Source organism: Myotis nattereri (genome assembly GCF_964212035.1).
Source record: "Myotis nattereri genome assembly, chromosome: 15".
In the NCBI taxonomy this organism is placed as follows: Eukaryota; Metazoa; Chordata; class Mammalia; order Chiroptera; family Vespertilionidae; genus Myotis; species Myotis nattereri.
In genome coordinates, this window is record NC_138090.1 from 56,366,927 (window position 1) to 56,391,607 (window position 24,681).

At 51.5% G+C, this 24,681-nt stretch overlaps 1 protein-coding gene across 1 annotated transcript; it reads left to right on the forward strand.

Annotated features, from left to right (window-relative positions):
* Positions 1-16,007: 16,007 nt before the first annotated feature.
* LOC308530739 (U4/U6.U5 tri-snRNP-associated protein 1-like) lies at positions 16,008-23,997 on the forward strand (the record flags this gene model as incomplete). The annotated part of the gene is given in 9 exon segments (XM_081107422.1): positions 16,008-16,529; positions 17,210-17,358; positions 21,722-21,983; positions 21,985-22,081; positions 22,084-22,145; positions 22,149-22,440; positions 22,614-23,464; positions 23,468-23,488; positions 23,728-23,997. Coding segments are annotated over 9 exon segments (2,526 nt in total).
* Positions 23,998-24,681: the final 684 nt, after the last annotated feature.

Consider the following 24,681-nt stretch of genomic DNA (forward strand, 5'->3'; position numbering starts at 1 on the left):
AGAAACGAAGATGATGATTGGTTGGTATGGAGACAATCCTTCTGACAATCTCCTAAGACTCAAGTGGAAGGGGGAGGATTTGGATGCCACAGGCAACTGGTATCCTCTGAATTTCTTTTTATTCTTCCCCGTCGGGATTTCTCTTTATTTTATTTTATTTTTTTTAACAAGAGAATGTTTACTTACAGAGTGGGGGATGTCCAGCCCTGCCAAGGCAGCCTCAGGAAGGACCTAAAATTCAATAAATCTAGGAGCTTTTTTCATAGCAACATAAAAATTCTTTAAAACATAATTTTATTGATTTCAGAGAGGAAGGGAGAGGGGGAGAGAGAAACATCAATGATGAGAGAGAATCATGGATTGTCTGCCTCCTGCACACCTCACACTGGGGATGGAGCCTGCAACCCGGGCATGTGCTCTGACCGGGAATCGAACTGTGACCTCCTGGTTCATAGGTCGCCGCTCAACCATTGAGCCACACCATCTGGGCGCAGCATAATTTTTAAGTTGATGATTTTGTCTGGCCCACAAATGATGTGATACATGTCCAAATGGCCCTTGGCAGAACACAAAAGGTTCGCCACCCCTGATTTACAAAGTCCCAGAAGTAGAAGTGACTGGTAGAAGAAACCGGCTCAGGAAACAAGTTTCAGAGGCTGATGAAGGACCCTTGGGGCTTAGGAGAAAGAGAGAGAGAGGCAAGGAAAGCTCATCTGGAGTGGGGGTGGGGGAAGAAGAGGGGAAGGTGGCGGAGGGGGTGGGGAGCACTACCGTGATCCCGGGAGGGAGAGCACTCCGGGGGTTCCTTGATTTCTGGGATATGTGTGTCTCCAAAGAGGCCCGGGGCTCATAAAGTGGGTCACAGCTTCTCATCCTGGTTCCCCATCCCATCTCGAGGCCTATGGGTGCACTGAGGCACAAGGGTGACTTCATTTATCTCATATTTTCTCTGCACCTTTGCTGGGAACATGACCCGCCGGCCACCGTCGGTCCCCTCTGTCCTGCTGGATGCGTGTCCAGTGCTGAAAGGTAAGCCCTGGTCCATCTCTCTCTCTTCCCCTGATAACACCCTTGTCCAACAGGGGACGTTTCCAATGGCCAATGGCCGTCCATGGGCCTTTCTTCCCCCGGCGCCAGTTCAGACCAATGGCACCACAGCGCTATGGCTGGGTTTGCACATTGGGGAGCGAGGAGCCACCCGTCAGGAAGTGAGATGACATCTGGCAGCAAGCACACAGGCTCAGGCCCCTGTGTCTTCAGAGCCCACCTTTGCCCCTGTCTTAGATGGACATTCTTTTTGTTTGTTGTTTGTTTTTGTTTTGTGCTCTGAGCAGGAGTTGAACCATGACCTCCTGGTTCATAGGTCGATGCTCAACCATTGAGCCACGCTGGTCAGGCCATACATTCTTTATAGAGTTGGAGAGATCTGAGTTTGAATGCTTGCACTTCCACTCACCAGCTGTGTGTCTTTGCAAATTACATGATTTCATGGGCTTCCGCTGTCTTCATTGGCAACGTGGGGACAATTCTCTGACCTGAGAGGGCTGGTGTGAGGTCAACAGAAGTAGAATTGGCACCTCTTTCCTGAGCTGGTGAAGGATTCTGCCTGCCTTCCTTCCTTCCTGGTGTGACTGAAGAATGTTCTGTGACCATGTCCCAGCTCATGGTCACTCTCCCCAAAACAAAATACAAAGAGACTGTCAAAAACCCACAGGGTCTGGACCCTGGTCTCCAACCACCCACCAGACCCACTGTGGACTCTATTTCCCAACCTGTTTGCAGCACCCAGCATCTGATCTTGTTTTTGGTTTTTCCACTTATGGCTTCACCTGGGTGATCCCCATCCCACCATTCTGTACCACGTCTGCAACCTTGACCTCCATGCTGACTCCTGTCCTGGATGGGCTGCTGTCAGGAATCCTGGGTAAATATCTCGCCATGTTCACGGTGCCCTTGGACGGTGAATTTGATGGAAGATTTTGAACAAAAATGTCTTTTTTAAAAATATATATTTTTATTGATTTCAGAGAGGAAGGGAGAGGAAGAGAGAGAGAGACATCAATGATGAGAGAGAATCATGGATTGGCTGCCTCCTGCATGCCCCACTCTGGGGATCGAGCCCTGCAACCGGGCAAGTGACCTGACCAGCATCGAACGGTGACCTCCTGGTTCATAGGTTGATGCTCAACCACTGAGCCATGCCGGCTGAGCTGAGCAAGAATTTCTGAGCATCAAATACATGTACCTAGACTCATGCTTGGGGGATGGGGACCCATGTTTGGGGGATGGAAACCCAAAGATGGATCAGCTATACTCACTATTTAGGAACTCAGTGGTAGAGAACAAGAACATTAAATTGGATTAGAAGCAAGTGCTACCTGCTAGGCATGGTGGGGCTAGGAAAAGGGACCGTGGGGATATTGAGGAAGCCCTACAACACGCCTGAAGCATCATAGTTATATTTTCCAGGGAAGAGAGTCTGTTGAATCTGTTGTTCTGGGGGAAATCTACTAGTGAGGAATATTTCTTTCTGTTGCCTTTACACGTCATTTGGTGTTCCTTCTTCCTCAGGTATGATGAGCAGACTGTCAACGGATGGTAAGTGTGAGGACTCAATTTTTTTCTGGTGTTTACTTTCTCTTTAAGAAAAGGCAGATGTATGGAGTCAGTTTTTCCTTGTTTGTTTAAAATGAATATTGTTTATTTATTTAATGTAGCTTTTATTTATTTATTTTGGAAGGACCATTCAGGTAGTATCCAATCACATTTTGCCACTTTGAGGATTTGGTTTGTTTGGATTTGTCAATCCTTACCTGAGGATATTTTTTCCATTGATTTTTAGAGAGAGTGGAAGGGAGTGAGGAGAAAGGGAGGGCGAGAAGGGATGGAGGGAGAGAGAGAGAGAGAGAGAGAGAGAGAGAGAGAGAGAGAGAGAGAGTCGCTCAACCACTGAGCAACACCAGCTTGGATATCAGGAAGCACCTTTAAAAAGCCAGTGTGTGTTCAGGGCTCTGCTTGTATTGTTTTCTATAATCCTTACATCTCCCCTCCCAAGAGGAGTCCATGATATTTTAATTCAGAGTGACACCATTCACCCCAGACAACCGAAGTAGAATTGCCTTCTTGGTTTTAGCATGAAAACTCTCTCCTCCATGAAAACTATCTCCTTCTGTCCCTGGGCAAACCAGATGGTTGGTCATCCTGTTATATTTCCTCTTTTATGGGGCAGAAAGTGCGGCACAAAGAGGTGGGGATAAGTTGCTGAAGGTCACTGAGCCAGTAAACGACAGAGCTGGGATTGGGGCACGGATCCAAATCTTTCATGATGCTCCATTCTTCTCTCTTTTTATTAATCCTCACCTGAAGATATGTTTTTCTGTGATTCTAGAGAGAGATGAAGGGAGAAAAAGAGAGAGAGAGAGAGAGAGTCATGTGAGAGAGAAACATCATTGATCTGCTGCCTCCTACACATCCCCTACTGGTGTTGGAGCCCACAACCTGGTCATGTGCCCTGACCAGTGACCTTCTGATGCATGGGACAATGCTCCAACCAACTGAACCACACCATTTTTCTATTTATTTGAGAGGGGAGAGAGAAAGAGAAAGAGAGAGAGAGAGAGAGAGAGAGAGAGAGAGAGAGAGAGAGAGAGAAACATCAATTTCTTGTTCTACTTATTTATGCGTCCATTGGTTGATTCTTGTCAGTGCCCTGACCAGGGATTGAACCTGCAACCGTGGCATATTGAGACAACACTCTAACCAACTGAGCTACCCAGCCAGGACCCCATTTTTTTTTTAGAACAAGTCTATGATCTTTCACATTACTTGCATGGCTCCACATCCTCTAGCTCTGGTGACTCTTGCATCACAGTCATTTTCTACCGTGGTGCCTCACGGAGGGTCTCTCTCAACCCACCAAAGCTCTTCACAAAATCCTTCCCCCTAACATCAAGCCTATGCTATTCTCTCTGCCTGAGCTGCTTTTCTCTCTCTCTTTCCAAATGTCTCCACCTGGCTAACCTCTCCCCGTCTTTCAGGTTTCAGACCCAGAAACAAAGTCTCCAAGATGCCTTCTCTGGCACCCCCAACAGGTCAGCAACCATCGCCCCCCCCTTGTAGGTGCCCAAAAGTATCCACAGGTGCACCCAGGAACATACGCCCCACCTGTCCTCAATTTAGGGCTCTTCTTTTGGCTGCTTCTCCTACTAGACTTGGCTCGCTGACATTCTCCGAATGTAGGGGTCTTGCCCGCCCAACTCTTCATGCATCCTCCATCCCATGCACATAGATGTCCTGCTGATGTTGCCTAAAGGGAAAGGCTGACTTCATGATGGAGTCCGAGGCTTACCTGCATCGTTACTGGTAGCATTTCTGCCTCTGCTCTCCTCTGACTGGCCGGGGATGCTTCCTGGGTGGGGTCCAAGATTCCAGTCTTAATGCTGATTTCTCTCTTTACTCTGCATCCCCACTGGAACCTGGCTGCCTGCATTCTCACCTCCAGATAGGACAGAAGAAGAAAGTAAGTATTGGGACAGTCCCACGTTTGTGTCCTTGAAATTACCTTCTTGGAACCCTCTCTGGGCCTGGAAACTTCTTTAAAATTTTTGGGGGAAGGGCCCTGGCAATTTTTTTAAATCATTTTTATTGATTGATTGATTTTTTTAAAAAAGGAAGGGAGGGAGGGAGGAAGGGAGGGAGGGAAGGAGGGAGAGAGAATTTGTTCCACTTATTTATGCATTCATTGGTCTTTTTTTTTTTTTCAAATATATGTTTATTGATTTCAGAGAGGAAGGTAGAGGGAGAGAGAGACAGAAATATCAATGATGAGCGAGAACTACCAATCGGCCACCTCCTGCATGCCCCATGCTGGAGATTGAGCCCGCAACCCGGGCATGTGCCCCAATCTGGAACTGAATCTCGACCTCCTGGGTTCATAGGTCGATGCTCACCACTGAGCCATGCCAGCCAGGCTCAGAGGTCTATTTTTGTATGTGCCATAACTGAAGACTGAACACACCACTTTGGTGCGTTTAAACATGGCCTTGGGTCAGGGGCAAAATGAGTGCAAACAGACTCCATCCAAGAATGGAGCTGTGGGGGATGGGTTGAGAAGGGAGCCCTGATTTGGAGTGATTGCCAATTTCTGTGGTGTCAATACTTTAACTCTGGCTGATTTCCAGCTAGTAATGGTTTCATAGCTGGCTTGAAAAATTTGTCAACACTTAACCATTTTTTTTGTGTGTGAGTCAGCTCCAGCATGGGGGTGGAATGGGCAAATAAGGTTAATATCCAATCTTCTATCTCAAGTCCTGCTTCCACTCTCCCTTCGAAATAGAGAGGTGGTGATCCAATGGTACCCACCTGTTTCGGGTCATTAATTGGATCTTCTCAATGAAACACCTCCAGTGACTGTATAAATCTCCCTTCTTTCATTTATTAAAGCAAGATAAGGATGTCCATGTTATTTTAAGATAGCCTCCCTATGACTGTGAGATAAATATTTTTTTTAATTTTTTTATATTTTATTGATTTTTTACAGAGAGGAAGGGAGAGGGATAGAGAGTTAGAAACATCGATGAGAGAGAAACATCAATCAGCCGCCTCCTGCACACCCCCTACTGGGGATGTGCCCGCAACCAAGGTACATGCCCTTGACCGGAATTGAACCTGGGACCTTTCAGTCTGCAGGCTGATGCTCTATCTACTGAGCCAAACCAGTTAGGGCATGAGATAAATATTTAATACAGTACAAAAAAAGAGTACATGGGGAAAAAAATGTGAAATTTGAGTAAGTAAGGTCTATAGCCCAGTGAATGGTATTAGGCTTTTAAATATATATATATATTTGTGTGTGTGTTTTAAATATATTTTTATTGATTTCAGAGAGGAAGGAAGAGGGAGAGAGAGATGGAAACATCCATGATGAGAGAGAATCATGAATCAGCTGCCTCCTGCAAGTCTCCCATTGGGGGTCGAGCCCACCACCCGGGCATGTGCCCTTGACCAGAATTGAACCTGGGACCTTTCAGTTCACAGGCCGACGCTCTACCCACTGATCCAAACCAGCTAGGTTAATTCACTGGCTTTGATAAAGTACTATGGTTATGTAAGACGTCACCATGGGGGTTGGGGGGAAGCTGGACAATGGGTACACAGGACCCCTCTGTGCTATTTTTACAATATCTTGTGAGTCTATAATTGGTCCACAATAAAAACTTAATAATTTTAAGACTATTTAGTGAAGGAATAATGGAATGGACAGCGGGGGTTGGGGGAGAGGTGTTTATGTTGATCTTACTTTCTCACTCACTCTTTTCCATATGGACTCTCTGACTTCTGGTTCTGCTGCCCCCTTCAGTGAAAGGTAAGTTATTTCTTGGGTACCGTGGATACTGGGAAGGAAAGAAAGCAAAAGAGAAAAGGTACTCTTTGGGTTCTTCTCCATGGAAAGGCCACATTGCAAGAGAGACCCTCTGCGAAGGGAGGTCTCCTTCTGTCCCAATTTCCGAAGGAGGCGCAGGATGAGCTGTGGGGGTCCACGTGCCTGCCCCCCAAGATTGCACTGAGAGTCGTGAGAGTATGTGGGGGATGCGGGAGGCTCCGTGGCAGTAGGCATGATGGGGTAGGTGAGCACATATAGGGTTCCCAGACTTTACTGGATTCTCAGAAGCCAAAGGCCACTGCCCTAGAATACAGAGACGTGTTGAGTTGCATGTATTTATTGAGAGGGCTACTGCATAAGGAGACCCAAGAGGTGCAACTCTTCCCTCAAGCTCTTCTTCCCTCCTGACCCCGCAGGAGAGAAATGAGATAAAAATGCTTCAAGGGGAATCTTCTGGTAATCATCCTAATCTCTGGGGGATGAATCCCCAAGAACTCTGAGTCCCTGGGGATTCTGGCCACCTGGGTAAATGTGTCTCCCAAGGGGACAAGTATAGTAGAAGCATCTAAAGTCACTCACATTGGATGAAATCCAGGCAGTGCTCTCACTTCCCTCCTATGTGGGGGTCTCTTTTGAGAACCAACGGGGTGGGATGGGCTAGGAAGGAGCCATTAACACCTTTCTCGTTCTCTTGCCCTTGTTTCTGTCGGTGCCAACAACACCTTCTGGCTTTTCTCCTCCTTGGTGCTCACATCTCAACAGTATTGAAACGTAAGACTCTTATTCTATGTCCTGCCCCTCCCTCTTTTGCCGTGTTCACTTTCTTTTTAATTTTTAATATTTTTTAAATATATTTTTTATTGATTTCAGAGAGGAAGGGAGAGGGAGAGAGAGATAGAAACATTAATGAGTCATTGATTGGCTGCCTCCCTCATGCCCCACACTGGGGATCGAGCCAGCAACCCAGACATGTGCTCTGACTTGGGAGTCGAACCGGAACCTCCTGGTTCGTAGGTTGATGCTCAACCACTGAACCATGCCAGCCAGGCCCATGTTCACTTTCTTAGGTCTGCTCATGGGTCCATTTCTAGCCATGGGTTATCTCTCAGAGAACTTATTTTAGCCCAGGGACTGGAAAATAATGCATTACTTTCCCCTTCAAAGAGGTGGGTTGTCTTAGGAGAACCAATCCCCTCCCCAAGTCAGGGATATGGGTGATGCTATTATGATGATGGTGATGACCGTAACCAATAGTCACTAAGAGTTCATTGGGTGTCAGGCACCTTTATGTATTATGTTATATATCCCATAACAACTTTCTAATGGCCCAGCGGTGTGGCTCAGTGGTTGAGCATCAACCTATGAACCAGGAGATTATGGTTTGATTCCTGTCAGGGCACATGCTCGGGTTGTGAGCTCAATCCCCAGTGTGGGGCCTGCAGGAGGCAGCCAATCCATGATTCTCTCTCATCATTGATGTTTCTCTCTATCTCACTCCTTTCCTTTCTGAAATAAATTTTAAAAATATATTGTAAAAAAAACCTTTCTAATGATAGGCATTATCCATCTGAAGTATGTAGGTGCCTACAACATGGTGACACTGAGTACATGGAGGGGTGGTAGCTACCTTTCCAACCTAACCCTGATTCTGCACAAGTCCTTGAAGCCATTAGATCCCCCTCAGACCCACACAATGAGATTTTGGTCAGCTCCTCTGGCCCATTTCCCTGCCATAAGTCCTAACTGCCCACCACCACCCATCTTGGCTCTTCTCTCATTGGTCCTGATCTCCTGCCTTCTGATCTTGTGATTTTTCCTCCCTACTTATGGTTTCATCTCTCATCACTCCTTAAACTCAACAATCTGGACTTTGCCAACCTGACCATGGTCTTGCCTCCTCGACCATACTTCCTTCTGGATGGACGACATCAGAGATTCTAGGTGAGTATCTCACTCCATCCATGACCTGGGATTTTGGTGGAAAGCTTGTCTGGCAAGAATATCCTTAATACTTAGTGTGTGCCGGGACCATGGAGGGTGGTGGGAACCAAAAAGATGAGTCTGATGTTCTCATACATCTACATGAACTCATTGTCTAATGTGGAAGACGGACATGTGATAGGGGAGGCAGATGGATGGTTATAATACAACATGAGTGAATGTCCTCAGGGAGGGGCAATGAGAAAAGGTGAGAGGTAGCTAGGGATGAGCTTGTTGAATCTGTTGGTCTGGGGGCACTTATCATGCTGCCTTATGCAATTCAATGTGTATGTTGTATGTCATTTGTATGTTGTCTTCCATAGGTTTGCTGAGCCTCCAAGTGTTAAATGGTAAGTGGTGACTGCTCTTTGGCCTCACTACTGGTTTTGGTCCCATACACAGTAGAGAGATACTAGCTTTTTAAAAAAAATGTTGGAAGAACCTTTATGCTCTGTCATCATCATTATCATTAGCATCATGCATGTTTAACACTTTTCCTTCATCTAACAATGAATACTAATAGATATTAGCTACCCTAAGTCCCATTCTAGGCATTGAGATACACCAGGGAATAGAACAGACAAAAATATTTGCCCAGATGGAACTACTGAGAGGAGAACGAAAAAAAAAAAAATAAGGAAATAGGTTAAGTCTGTTGGACGCTGAAAAGTTCTATGAAGTTACTAGGGGAAGGCAGAGGGGAATGCATTGTGGGAGAGGTTGATACTTTTTTAAAGGGTGATCAGGGAAAGTGACATTTCAGCAACGACTTGAAGGAGGTAAAGGAGCCAGTCATGTGTATGATTGGGCTAAGGGTGTTCCAGGCAGAGGGAAGAGCATGTGCAAAGGCCATGAGGCAGGAGAGTGCTGGGATCAGGGGACAGCAAGAAGGCTCATGCATTCCCTTCTTGTATGAGGCACCCAGAAGCGGTGTTTACAGTTTGGTCTCCATCCATTTCATAATTCACTGATGGTTTCTTTTCTTGCTTTCTCTCCTCCTCACCCTTTTCCCTATCCCTCCTTTCCTCCCTCCCTCTTTCTCTTTATCTGCCTCCTCCTTCTTCCTCCTCCGCTTTCTTCTTTCTCCTCCACCTCCTCCTCCTCCTCCTCCCCCTCCTTCTCCTCCTCCTCCTCCTCCTCCTCCTCCTCCTCCTCCTCCTCCTCCTCCTCTTCCTCCCTCTTCTTCCTCCTCCTCTTCCTCCTCCTCTTGCTCCATTTGTAGAAGAAACAAGTGACTGCAAGGAAGAAGGTGAGTGCATGGAATCTGGAGAACAGTGAGATCCTTCAGGCTGGGTTGCCATAAGCCTTGAGAAGATCTCAGGTAACTAAGGTTGGGGCTCCAGTTCCTGGGAAGTGCTTCTCAAGGGCAGCCAAAGCCTGCCCCCTTCTGACTGCTCACTAGTATCAAGGTGACCCCACATCCTAAGGTGTGAATGGGACACGTTTTTGTGTTTCCCAGTCCCTTCTTCTGTTGGTCATGGAACCCTGTCCCCGCCTTGGAAGTTACCAGGCAAATGCTGAGGGACAGGACTGTATGGCTGAAAACCAAGAGCAAGGACATCAGAGAATACAAGCAAGCTTCTAGGAGACCCAGATATTAGAGAGAAACACTTAAAATAGCTAGGATTATTATTATTATTATTATTATTATTTTAAAATATATTTTTATTGATATCAGAGAGGAGAGGTAGAGAGAGAGAGATAGAAACATCAGCGATGAGAGAGAATCATGGATCAACTGCCTCCTGCATGCCCCCTACTGGGGATTGAGCCTGCAGCCTTGGCATGTGCCCTGACCAGGAATCGACCGTGACCTCCTGGTTCATAGGTCAATGCTCAACCACTGAGCAACACCATCCCGGCAATAACTAGGATTATTAAGTTCACAAAAAATAGATAAATAATGTCACCAAAGAGTTGTCATTTGTTTAAAAAGATAATCAAATAGAAATTCTAGATTTGAAAGCATATAACTGAAATGAAGATTTCAGTAGTTGGCCTTAACATCAAAAAGGATAATTATTGGGGATGCTGCCAGATTCATGAATCATCGAGTAAAGCCAATTAATTCTTTAAAAATAGAGTATTATTGAGCTAGAAAACAGGAGAGATCGTTCAAATAAAGCACAATAGATAAAGTATAGAAAACACAGAAAAGAGCGCAAAAGACATATGATTGTGAACGGTAGTGATGAATGTAACGTTAGAATTTTAGGAGAATCAAGAGAAAATAAAGCTGAAGTAATCTCTGAAGAGTTAGTGGCTAAGAATTTTGCATGTGGATAAAAATCACCATCAAACAACAGATTTTGAAAGTCTCGGAACCACAAGGAGGAATGTACATTTTATAAATCACTTCTAGGAGCTCTGGCCAGGTGGTTCAGTTGGTTGGAGTGCCGTACACCAAAAGGTTTTGGGTTTGATTCCCATCAGGACACATACATAGGTTGGGATTTTTTTTCTTACCAAGATTGCGTATATGTCAGTTCATAAAGCTAGAGCTTCAATCAATTTCAGATTGAAGCCATTTAGGGTATCTCTCCAAGTACAATGGGATTAGGCTATAAATCAACCATAAACGCATTAGAAAGTAGATTCAGAAAGAGCAGGAATTTCTAGACGAGGAGGGCACGCCTTCCGGGTAAGTCATTGTCATCCTCTCCTCCCAGCTAAGCTTCCCCCAACCACCATGCCCACCAAGAAACCATTCAGGAAAAGGAGCAAATGGAACATATTGAAGTGCGCCTACATGATGATCACCTTCTTCTTTGTGTCCTACAACAAAGGAGACTGGGTAAGAAGGAGCCTGGTCACTTGGGGGGGGGGGGGTAGGAGGGAGTGGGAGGAGAGAGAGGGATGGGGAGCACAAATAAGGGGGGAGGGGAGCCAAAGAGGTGCCAACCAAACAAAATATAGGAGAGGAGACTCCTCTTCTGTAAGTCAAATCCTTCCTTCCTCCCTTCCTTCCTCCTTCCTTCCCTCTCTCTCTCCATCCCTCTCTCAGTTTTTTGCTGTTGTTGTTAATCTTTGCCCAAGGATATTTTTCCATTGATCTTTTTGAGTGCATGGAAGAGAGAGACAAAGACAGAGAAAAACATCAATGTGAGAGAAACACATTGATTGGTTGCCTCTTGCACGAGCCCTGACCAGGCCCAGGGCCAGGGAGGAGCCTAGAACCAAGGTACATGCCCTTGACCGAAATAGAACCCGAGATCCTTTGGTCTACAGGCCAACGCTCTATCCACTGAGCCAAACTGGCTAGGGCCATTCCCTCTCTCCAGCCTCAGACTTGGATAGCACTAACATAGCCCCAGAGATTCCTATAAAACACCTCTCTCTCTCTCTCTCTCTCTCTCTCTCTCTCTCTCTCTCTCTCTCCTCCCTCTCCCCCTCTCTCCTTATTTCTCACTACCTTTTTTTCCTGTAGGGAAAGCCTTTAAGAACCAAGCATTTTCCCAGCCAGTGTGGCTCAGTGGTTGAGCATTGGCCTATGAACCAGGAGATCATGGCTCGATTCCTGATCAGGGCACATGCCCAGGTTTCAGGATTGATCCCCAGTGTGAGGCATGCAGGAGGCAGCTGATCCATGATTCTCTCTCATCAATGATGTTCTATGTCTCTTCCCCTCTCCCTTCTTCTCTGAAATCAATAAAAATATATTTTAAAGAAAGAACCAAGCATTTACCATGTTGCTGAAGATGCTGGAAGTCGGGGTGGGACTGTGGGAGCAGTGAGAGGTGTGGCTAAGTAGATCAGCAAGACCAGGGGATGTTGCAAGAGGAAGGGAGGAGAGAGAGGTGGGCAGGGAAGGAAGGAAGGAAGGAAGGAAAGAAGGGAGGAAGGAAGGATGAGGGGAAAGGGAAGGTGGCAAGATGACTTGCCTCACCCTTACCATTTCTTTCTCTGTTTCTGGTTCACCCCTTCGTCAACCTCCCAGTGCTACTGCCACTACTGTAGCACCGAAATAGACATCAGGTATGTTATGGCAGGGAAGCGGGGGGGCTGCCCACTCCCAGGGTGGGAGGGCTTGGTCCCAAATGCCCAGTGTTTGAGTAGGGAACTCCAGGTGGGTTTGAACACTCCAATCACAGAATCACAGAATTATATAAAAAGTTCCAATGTTCATCTCAAGCCACTGCCTGACATGGCCCATAAGAGCATCACAAATGATAGGGATTTGGAGAGCGGGAGGAATTAAGTTATGAATTTTATATTGCTTACTTTTTCAGTTTTGGTAAAATATGCAGGACATAAAGTTTACCATTCGTGATATTTAGTGCATTCACAGTGTTGTGCAACCATCACCACTATCTAGCTCCGGAAAATTCTTATCATCCCCAAGGGAACTCTGTCCCCATACACAGTCTCTCTACCCACTAATCTAGTCTCTACACCTCTGAGCCAATTACCACTAATCCTGTCTCTCTCTCTCTCTCTCTCTCTCTCTCTCTCTCTCTCTCACACACACACACACACACACACACACACACACTATGTGGCCTTTCGTGTCTCACTTAAGACACTGTCTTCAAGGTTCATCCAGGTTGTAGCACGTATCAGTACTCCATTCTTTTACATGGCTGAATAGTATTCCATTGAATGGATATACCACATTTTATTTATCCATTCATCAGTTGGCGGACATTTGTGTTGTTTTCCACCTTTTAACTGTTGTGAATAGTGCTGCTGTGGCCATTTGTGAACATGTCTTTGTTTGAACACCTGTTTCCAATTCTTTTGGGCACATACGTAGGAGTGGAATTGCTGGGTCGTTTTATAATTAGATGTTTCAGTTATTGAGGAACTCACTCAATAAATTTTTATTGGGAAACTACTCTCTGACAAATCCTGGATTAGTTAAAACGATAAATTTTATGTTATGTGGATTTTACCACAATTTAAAAAAACTATAAAAGGGGTGGAAGCTAGAGTCACCCTTAAGCTTTGTTGTTGTTGTTAGTGGACCCCTGCACCAGACTGTGAGCCCCTCTGGGAGTAAGAGTTTACTTAATCTGTCCCTGAGACTCCAGTGCCCAGAGAAAACTTTATCTATTCACTCCCTGCACCAACCCTGTGTGCTCCAGTGTGCCATGTTGGGGGTACAGTGGGGCTGTAACAGAGGAGGTCCTTGAGCCTATGAAGTTCTTTCTCTAGTGGGAGGGCAGGGGGCAAACTAAACCACATGAGTTTCATGGGAAGGCCCGACAGGGTGCTGTGACACAGAGGAACTGGAGAGGGCGCCAGTTCCTTCTACTGCTTGATTAGAAGAACCCCTCTCTGAAGAGGAGATATTTGTACTGAGTAATGGGGAGGAGTCCTTATTGACTGAGATCTATGGAAGTGTGTCTCAGGTGGTGGAAAAGCCTGTAGGCTGGAGGGGCAGAGTGAGTGGAGCATAGTGAGTGAGGAGAGTGGTCTAATATGCAAATTGATGCACAAATACATTTCTTTTCTTTTTCTTCCTTTTTTAGAAACGACCCCTGCTGTGCTTTCTAGCAACCCTGCTCCATCTCAGCTCAACCTTTATAGGTCCTCCATCTCCCAGGGAGTCTCACCTCCCACGAAACCTCTCTGTGCCCTGGACTGCAAATGTGGAGGGTAACGAATTGGGTCCTTTGAGGAATAACACCTGTCTGCCCAGAGGCACGGTGGGAAGGTGTCTCCGAGGGCCACACGGAGATGGGCTGAGAGAGTAGCTGAGTGAGCACTGGCAGGGGTTTCCCCCATAACCCTCCTTCCAGACCCTCTTCAACCCTTCCCCGCTGTTTCCACAATAAAATGTACACTTGTTGAAATGGCCGGACACTCAGTTATTCCATCCGCCCAACATGGAGAATTAATACGTGTGGGGTGGCGGGGGTGCCAGGAACCATGTATATCACACAATTCTGGCAACAACCCTAGAAGGAGGTGAAGAAACCGGCTCGGAGGGTGTTGTGCAAAGTGCTGAGGTCCCAGAAAACCTGAGCGTATTGTTCTTGAATTCCCAGAGAAATGACCCAGTGGACTGGCTGTGGAACACAGGGTTTCCCGCCACACTGGCTGCCACCAGTGCCGTGGAACCGCGAAGTCCCATCCAGCCTGCAGATGGGCCACACCAGGGCAGCTGGCTGGTGCTGTTACGGCTTTCCCGCCCCCTCCAGACTTCCCCAGCACAAGGTTTTATAGAGAACAGGAGTCAGAGGAAAGCAGGGCGTGCAGGGGGAAGGGGGTGTGTTTCCGTGCAAGCTGTGTGAGCTCAAAGCTGCTAGCTGTTTTCTTGACCGGGGAGCTGGCCAGGTTCCCAAGGCCTCACAGCCCGCTGAGCCGTGGCTGTCACGGTATCTCCCACGGGGGGGTGGGGGGGTAGATGGAGATGGGGAAGGGGCCCGTGTTCCCATTTACCGTCCAGCAGGGATTGGTCATTTGTTCAAGGTCACACGAGTGACAGATGATTTTTTTAAAGAATATATGTTTTTATTGATTTCAGAGGGGAAGAGAGAGGGGGAGAGAGAGAGAAACGTGCATGATGAGACAGAATCATGGATCGGCCGCCTCCTGCACGCCCCACACTGGGGATGGAGCCTGCAACCCGGGTGTGTGCCCTGACTGGGTATTGAACCGTGACCTCCTGAGTCATAGGTCAGAGCTGATTTTTTATCCAGGTTTTACTCATTCCAAAGGCTGTGTGTGTGTGGCTGTGTGTGTGTCTGTGTGTGTCTGTGTGTGTGTCTGTGTGTGTGTGTGGCTGTGTGTATGTGTCTCTGTGTGTACATGTGTGTCTGTGTGTGCATGTGGCTGTGTGTGTGACTGTGTAGCTGTGTGTATGTCTCTGTGTGTGGCTGTGTGGCTGTGTGTGGCTGTGTGTGGCTGTGTGTGTCTCTGTGTGTGTGGCTGTGTGTGCATGTGTGGCTGTGAGTGTCCATGTGTATGTGTGGCTGTGTGTGTCTGTGTGTGTGTGTGTGTGTGTGGCTGTGTGTGTGACTGTATGTGGTGTGTGTCTGTGTGTCTGTGTGTGTGGCTTTTGTGTGTCTGTGTGTGTATGTGTGTGTGTGTCTGTGTGTGTGGCTTTTGTGTGTCTGTGTATGTGTGTGTGTGTCTGTGTGTGTGGCTTTTGTGTGTCTGTGTGTGTCTGTGTGTGTGTCTGTGTGTGTCTCTGTGTGTGTGTCTGTGTGTGTGTGTGGGGGGGGGGTCCTCAGGGGCTGACTTTGCTCCCTAGGGGACCTTTGTCAGAGTCTGGGGACATTCTTGGTTGTCATGACTTGGGGGCCGGGTGGGGTGTTGCTCCTGACACCCAGTGGGAGGCGGCAAGGGATGCTGCCCAACACCCTCCAGTGCCCGGGACAGCGCCCAGAGCAACGAGCGATCAGATCCCAACGTCAGTGACGCTGAGGGTGAGAAACAGGTGCCCTTCCTGCGTCTCCTTAATCAAAACGTAACGTCCTCGCCCCGGCTGGTGTGCTCAGTGGAGAGAGCGCTGGCCTGTGGACTGAAGGGCCCTGGGTTCGATTCTGGTCAAGGGCACATGCCTGGAACAGAGCTAGAAGACAGAGCTAGAAGGAAGCAGCAGCAACGCGACAGCGGCCACAGGGCGACCGGGAAGTTTTCCCATTTTGCCTATTCGGGGCTCGGAGGCGGCCGGCCGGCTGGGAGCTGACGGGCCGCCATGGGGTCGTCAAAGAAGCACCGCGGGGAGGAAGAGGCGGCCATGACCGCGGCGGCGGCTGGCCCCGAGGGTGCCACCGAGCAGCGGCGGCGAAGGACGGGAGCGGAGGAGCCGGGAACGGGGGGGGGGGGGGGGGGGGGGGGGGGGGCCGAGCGCGGGAGCGAGACCGAGGCCCGCAGCGGTGCGCACGGGCGGGAGAAGCGGGACGATGGCCCCGAGGCCGCTGCCAGTTCCAAAGCCAGCTCAGGAGATGCCTCCTCAGTCAGCATCGAGGAGACCAATAAACTCCGGGCACATGTGGGGCTGAAACCCTCGGAAGTCAGTGCCCTGGGGAAGGAGGCGGGCACCAAGGAGGAGCCCGCGGCAGCCCAGGTCACCAACCCCATGGCCTTGCGACCACGAGAGGAGCTACGCGAAAAGCTGGCAGCTGCCAACGGAAAGCGCCTCCTGAACCAGACGCTGGAGCAGATGAAGGCGCTGGGGGCGGAGGACGCCTGGCCGGACGCCGCCGCCGCAGCCTGGGCGAGAGGAGCCGGCAGCTGCAGAACGAGCGGAACGAGCGGAACGAGCGGAACGAGCAGAACGAGCAGAACGAGCAGAACGAGCAGAACGAGCAGGACGAGCGGAACGAGCGGAACGAGCAGAACGAGCGGAACGAGCGGAACGAGCAGAACGAGCAGAACGAGCAGGACGAGCAGAACGAGCGGAACGAGCAGAACGAGCAGAACGAGCAGAACGAGCAGAACGAGCAGAACGAGCAGGACGAGCAGAACGAGCAGGACGAGCAGAACGAGCAGGACGAGCAGAACGAGCGGAACGAGCAGGACGAGCAGAACGAGCAGAACGAGCAGAACGAGCAGAACGAGCAGAACGAGCAGGACGAGCAGAACGAGCGGAACGAGCAGAACGAGCAGAACGAGCAGAACGAGCAGAACGAGCAGGACGAGCAGAACGAGCAGAACGAGCAGAACGAGCAGAACGAGCAGGACGAGCAGAACGAGCAGAACGAGCAGGACGAGCAGAACGAGCGGAACGAGCAGAACGAGCAGAACGAGCAGAACGAGCAGAACGAGCAGGACGAGCAGAACGAGCAGGACGAGCAGGACGAGCAGGACGAGCAGAACGAGCAGAACGAGCAGAACGAGCAGAACGAGCAGGACGAGCAGAACGAGCAGAACGAGCAGGACGAGCAGAAGGAGCAGGACGAGCAGAACGAGCGGAACGAGCGGAACGAGCAGGACGAGCAGAAGGAGCAGGACGAGCAGAACGAGCGGAACGAGCGGAACGAGCAGAACGAGCAGAACGAGCAGGACGAGCAGGACGAGCGGAACGAGCGGAACGAGCAGAACGAGCAGGACGAGCAGAACGAGCAGGACGAGCAGGACGAGCAGGACGAGCAGGACGAGCAGGACGAGCAGAACGAGCAGGACGAGCGGAACGAGCGGAACGAGCAGGACGAGCAGAACGAGCAGGACGAGCAGGACGAGCAGGACGAGCAGGACGAGCAGAACGAGCAGAACGAGCAGGACGAGCAGAACGAGCAGAACAGAACGAGCAGAACGAGCAGAACAGAACGAGCAGGACGAGCAGAACGAGCAGAACGAGCAGGACGAGCAGAACGAGCAGAACGAGCGGAACGAGCAGGACGAGCAGAACGAGCAGAACGAGCAGAACGAGCAGAACGAGCAGGACGAGCAGGACGAGCAGGACGAGCAGGACGAGCAGAACAGAACGAGCAGGACGAGCAGGACGAGCAGAACGAGCGGAACGAGCAGAACGAGCGGAACGAGCAGGACGAGCAGAACGAGCAGAACGAGCAGAACGAGCAGGACGAGCAGAACGAGCAGAACAGAACGAGCAGAACGAGCAGAACGAGCAGAACGAGCAGGACGAGCAGAACGAGCAGAACGAGCGGAACGAGCAGGACGAGCAGAACGAGCAGAACGAGCAGAACGAGCAGGACGAGCAGAACGAGCAGAACAGAACGAGCAGAACGAGCAGAACGAGCAGAACAGAACGAGCAGAACGAGCGGAACGAGCAGGACGAGCAGAACAGAACGAGCAGGACGAGCAGAACGAGCAGAACGAGCAGGACGAGCAGAACGAGCAGAACGAGCAGAAGGAGCAGAACGAGCAGAACGAGCAGAACGAGCAGAACGAGCAGAACAGAACGAGCAGGACGAGCAGAACGAGCAGGACGAGCAGGACGAGCAGGACGAGCAGAAGGCGCAGAACGAGCAGAACGAGCAGAACGAGCAGGACGAGCAGAACGAGCAGGACGAGCAGGACGAGCAGGACGAGCAGGACGAGCAGAAGGCGCAGAACGAGCAGAACGAGCAGGACGAGCAGAACGAGCAGAACGAGCAGAACGAGCAGGACGAGCAGGACGAGCAGGACGAGCAGAAGGCGCAGAACGAGCAGAACGAGCAGAACGAGCAGAACGAGCAGAACGAGCAGAAGGCGCAGAACGAGCAGAACGAGCAGGACGAGCAGAACGAGCAGAACGAGCAGAACGAGCAGGACGAGCAGGACGAGCACGACGAGCAGGACGAGCAGAAGGCGCAGAACGAGCAGAACGAGCAGGACGAGCAGAACGAGCAGAACGAGCAGAACGAGCAGAATGAGCAGAACGAGCAGAACGAGCAGGACGAGCAGGACGAGCAGGACGAGCAGGACGAGCAGGACGAGCAGGACGAGCAGAACGAGCAGGACGAGCAGGACGAGCAGAACGAGCAGGACGAGCAGAACGAGCAAGACGAGCAGGACGAGCAGGACGAGCAGAAGGCGCAGAACGAGCAGAACGAGCAGAACGAGCAGAACGAGCAGAACGAGCAGAAGGCGCAGAACGAGCAGAACGAGCAGGACGAGCAGAACGAGCAGAACGAGCAGAACGAGCAGGACGAGCAGGACGAGCACGACGAGCAGGACGAGCAGAAGGCGCAGAACGAGCAGAACGAGCAGGACGAGCAGAACGAGCAGAACGAGCAGAACGAGCAGGACGAGCAGGACGAGCACGACGAGCAGGACGAGCAGAAGGCGCAGAACGAGCAGAACGAGCAGGACGAGCAGAACGAGCAGAACGAGCAGAACGAGCAGGACGAGCAGAACGAGCAGAACGAGCAGAACGAGCAGGACGAGCAGGACGAGCAGGACGAGCAGGACGAGCAGAAGGCGCAGAACGAGCAGAACGAGCAGGACGAGCAGAACGAGCAGAACGAGCAGAAGGAGCAGAAGGAGCAGAACGAGCAGAACGAGCAGGACGAGCAGAACGAGCAGGACGAGCAGAACGAGCAGAAGGAGCAGAACGAGCAGAACGAGCGGAACGAGCAGAACGAGCAGGACGAGCAGAACGAGCAGGACGAGCAGAACGAGCAGAACGAGCAGGACGAGCAGAACGAGCAGGACGAGCAGGACGAGCAGAACGAGCAGGACGAGCAGAACGAGCAGAACGAGCAGAACGAGCAGGACGAGCAGGACGAGCAGGACGAGCAGAACGAGCAGAACGAGCAGAACGAGCAGGACGAGCAGAACGAGCAGGACGAGCAGGACGAGCAGGACGAGCAGAACGAGCAGAAGGAGCAGAAGGAGCAGAACGAGCGGAACGAGCGGAACGAGCAGAACGAGCAGAACGAGCAGGACGAGCAGAACGAGCAGAACGAGCAGAACGAGCAGAACGAGCAGAACGAGCAGGACGAGCAGGACGAGCAGAACGAGCAGAACGAGCAGAAGGAGCAGAAGGAGCAGAACGAGCAGAACGAGCAGGACGAGCAGAACGAGCAGGACGAGCAGAACGAGCAGAAGGAGCAGAACGAGCAGAACGAGCAGAACGAGCAGAAGGCGCAGAACGAGCAGAACGAGCAGAACGAGCAGAACGAGCAGGACGAGCAGGACGAGCGGGACGAGCGGAACGAGCAGGACGAGCAGAACGAGCAGAACGAGCAGAACGAGCAGAACGAGCAGAACGAGCAGAATGAGCAGAACGAGCAGAAGGCGCAGAACGAGCAGAACGAGCAGAACGAGCAGAACGAGCAGAATGAGCAGAAGGCGCAGAACGAGCAGAACGAGCAGAACGAGCAGAACGAGCAGAACGAGCAGAACGAGCGGAACGAGCGGAACGAGCGGAACGAGCAGAACGAGCAGAACGAGCAGAACGAGCAGGACGAGCAGGACGAGCAGGACGAGCAGAACGAGCAGAAGGCGCAGAAGGCGCAGAACGAGCAGAACGAGCAGAACGAGCAGAACGAGCAGAACGAGCAGAACGAGCAGAACGAGCAGAACGAGCAGAATGAGCAGAACGAGCAGAAGGAGCAGAACGAGCAGAACGAGCAGAACGAGCAGAACGAGCAGAATGAGCAGAACGAGCAGAACGAGCAGAACGAGCAGAAGGCGCAGAACGAGCAGAACGAGCAGAACGAGCAGAACGAGCAGAACGAGCAGAACGAGCAGAACGAGCAGAAGGAGCAGAACGAGCAGAACGAGCAGAACGAGCAGAACGAGCAGAACGAGCAGAACGAGCAGGACGAGCAGGACGAGCAGAACGAGCAGAACGAGCAGGACGAGCAGAACGAGCAGAACGAGCAGAACGAGCAGGACGAGCAGAACGAGCAGGACGAGCAGAACGAGCAGGACGAGCAGAACGAGCAGAACGAGCAGAACGAGCAGGACGAGCGGAACGAGCGGAACGAGCGGAACGAGCAGGACGAGCAGAACGAGCAGAACGAGCAGGACGAGCAGAACGAGCAGGACGAGCAGAAGGAGCAGAACGAGCAGGACGAGCAGAAGGAGCAGAACGAGCAGAACGAGCAGAACGAGCAGAACGAGCAGAAGGAGCAGAACGAGCAGAAGGAGCAGGACGAGCAGAACGAGCAGGACGAGCAGAACGAGCAGAATGAGCAGAATGAGCAGAATGAGCAGAACGAGCAGAACGAGCAGAAGGAGCAGGACGAGCAGAACGAGCAGGACGAGCAGAACGAGCAGAATGAGCAGAATGAGCAGAATGAGCAGAACGAGCAGAACGAGCAGAAGGAGCAGAACGAGCAGAACGAGCAGAACGAGCAGAACGAGCAGGACGAGCAGAACGAGCAGAATGAGCAGAATGAGCAGAATGAGCAGAACGAGCAGAACGAGCAGAAGGAGCAGAACGAGCAGAACGAGCAGAATGAGCAGAATGAGCAGAACGAGCAGAACGAGCAGAACGAGCAGAATGAGCAGAACGAGCAGAACGAGCAGGACGAGCAGAACGAGCAGGACGAGCAGAACGAGCAGAACGAGCAGAACGAGCAGAACGAGCAGAACGAGCAGGACGAGCAGAACGAGCAGGACGAGCAGAACGAGCAGGACGAGCAGAACGAGCAGAACGAGCAGAACGAGCAGAACGAGCAGAACGAGCAGGACGAGCAGAACGAGCGGAACGAGCAGGACGAGCAGAACGAGCAGAACGAGCAGGACGAGCAGAACGAGCGGAACGAGCAGGACGAGCAGAACGAGCAGAACGAGCAGGACGAGCAGAACGAGCAGAACGAGCAGGACGAGCAGAACGAGCAGAACGAGCAGAATGAGCAGAAGGCGCAGAACGAGCAGAATGAGCAGAAGGCGCAGAACGAGCAGAACGAGCAGAACGAGCAGAACGAGCAGGACGAGCAGAAGGAGCAGAACGAGCAGGATGAGCAGAAGGAGCAGGACGAGCAGAACGAGCAGGACGAGCAGAACGAGCAGAACGAGCAGAACGAGCAGAATGAGCAGAAGGCGCAGGACTTGGCACAGAAGAGGGCCGAGCTGCTGGAGGAGGTGGACCGCGAGGCTGGTGTCAGCCCGCCGGTGGCGGAGGCGTTCGGGCGGGGGCGGCGGGACCGGTCCAGGGCCCGGCACCTGCAGGGCCTCCCCGTGGAGCATGCCGCGGACTCCTTGCGAGAAGGGCAGACCGTGGCCCTCCCCCTGAAGGGCAGAGGCGGGCTTCGGGCGGAGGAAGACGCGCTGGCTGGTGAGCGTGAGCCTGCTGGAGACGGCGCGGGCGGAGGAAAACGTGGAGCTGCGGGGGCGGGGGGGGGGGGGGAAAGCCGGACTGCCCGCCCTGCCTGTGCAGAGGATGAGAGTGTGGGGGACCCGGCGCAGCAAAAACCCCGCTCTGTGCTGGGCAGGTAGGACGAGGAGCTGGAGGGCGAGCGGCCGCGCTCCTTCCGTTTGGGGCAGGGCGGCCTTGCCCATGGCCTTCGGGAACGGGAGCTGGAAGAGATGCGCACCGAGATGCGCACCAAGCTGCGGCCTCAAGCTCAGTCCCTGAGCATGGCCGGGCAGCGGCTCGCCTCCCAGTACCTGACGCCAGAGAAGAGGGTGACCTTTAAAAAGACCAAGCTGCCGAAACCGGTGTGGCTCAGTGGACAGAGCGTCGGACTGCGGACTGAAGGGTCCCGGGTTCGATTCCGGTCAAGGGCATGTACTTGGATTGCGGGCACATCCCCAATAGAAGATGTGCAGGAGGCAGCGGATCGATGTTTCTCTCTCATCGATGTTTCTAACTCTCTATCCCTCTCCCTTCCTCTCTGTAAAAAAATCAATAAAATATATTTAAAAAATAAAAATAAAAAGACCAAGTGGAAGGTGAAGAAGATCCGAAAGGCGGGGACCAGACTCAAGATGGGGACTTTGGTTCCAGACTGCGGGGCTGGGGTCGGCGCCGAGTGCCGGAGGGAGATGAGGAGGCCCTGGAGGAGGAGGAGGAGGAGGAGGAGGAGGAGGAGGAGGAGGAGGAAGAAGAGAAGGAGCCGGCGTCTCAGCCCCCACCGTCAGATGACACTCGGGTGGAAAACATGGACATCAGTGATGAGGAGGAGGACGGGCTGCCACCTGGGTCCCCAGAGCTGCTGGAGGAGGAGGAGGCGGAGCTGGAGCTGCAGAAGCAGCTGGAGAAGGGCCGCCAGTTACGGCAGCTACACCAGCTGCGGGACAGCAGCGAGAAGGTGGTGGAGATGGTGAAGAAGCTGGAGTCCCGCCAGCGGGGCTTGGAGGAGGAGGAGGAGGGTCCGGAGCAGAAGGGGACCCTCGTGTTCAACGCCACGTGGGAGTTCTGCCGTACCTTGGGGGAGATGCCCACCTACGGGCTGGCCGGCCACCGGGAGGAGCAGGAGGAGCTCATGGACTTGGAACGGCACGAGGAGAACATTGGCTGGAGCACAGTCAGCCTGGAGGAGGAGAAGCAGCATCAGGACTTCTCTGCCTCCTCCACCACCATCCTGGACGAGGAGCCCATCGTGAATAGAGGGCTGGCAGCCGCGCTGCTCCTGTGTCGGGACGAAGGACTGCTGGAGACGACGGTGCAGAAGGTGGCCCAGGTGAAGGCACCCAACAAGTCCCTGCCGTCAGCAGTGTCCTGCATTGAGGACAAGATGGCCATCGATGACAAGCATAGGCGGCGGGAGGAGTACCCGGGCTTCAGCCAGGACGTCAGGGAGAAGGATGGCTAGAAGCCTGATGTTAAGATCGAGTATGTGGCCCTAACCGGTGTGGCTCAGTGGATAGAGCGTCGGCCTGCGGACTGAAGGGTCCAGCTTCGATTCCGGTCAAGGGCAGGTATCTTGGTTGTGGGCACATCCCCAGTAGGGGGTGAGCAGGAGGCAGCGGATCGATGTTTCTCTCTCGTTGATGTTTCTGACTCTCTATCCCTCTCCCTTCCTCTCTGTAAAAAAAAATCAATAAAATACATTTAAAAAAAAAAAAGATCGAGTATGTGGATGAGATGGGCCGAATCCTCACACCCAAGGAGGCTTTCCGACAGCTGTCCCACCGCTTCCACGGGAAAGGCTCGAGCAAGATGAAGACAGAGCAGAGGATGAAGAAGCTGGGCCAGGAGGCGCTCCTGAAGATGATGAGCTCCAGCAACACACCCCTGGGCACTGGGGCTTTGCTCCGGGAACAGCAAACGGCCCAGAAGACACCGTACCTCGTGCTCAGCGGCAGCGGCAAGAGCATGAATGCGAACACCATCACCAAGTGAAGCCGACCTCCCCTCCGGTCCCCTCCCCAACTTTAATATTAAATAAAGTTCCCTCCTGGCCAAAACCGGTTTGGCTCGGTGGATAGAGCGTCGGCCTGCGGACTGAAGGGTCCCAGGTTCGATTCCGGTCGAGGGCATGTACCTGGGTTGCGGGCACATCCCCAGTGGGAGATGTGCAGGAGGCAGCTGATCGATGTTTCTCTCTCATCGATGTTTCTAACTCTCTCTCTCTCTCCCTTCCTCTCTGTAAAAAGTCAATAAAATATATATTTTTTTAAAAAAACCTTAAAGTTCCCTCCTTAAAAAAAAAATCAACAGAGCTAGATAGAGATAAGATTTTTTATCAAAGGTCAGATAAACTATAGACATAAAACAAGGAACTGTAGAAGGTCAAAGGAGGACCCAAAACATACCATGATGTAACTATAGAGGCATGCTTATAGGATCCAATGCTATAAATACAGTTGTAACAGGACAATATGGAGAGAACCTGGCTATGCTGATCAACCAGAAAAAAAAGGGGGGGGGCGCCTGGAGAGCTCCCGTACCCTTTCTACCTCTGAAGACACAGAGAGATGGCCATCTGTGAACCAGAAAGCAGGCTCTCACCTCTGACACGCGAACTCATTTTTTTGGTTGATTTTTCTTTGTTAAATGGCATTGAAATATATAAAATAAATATCA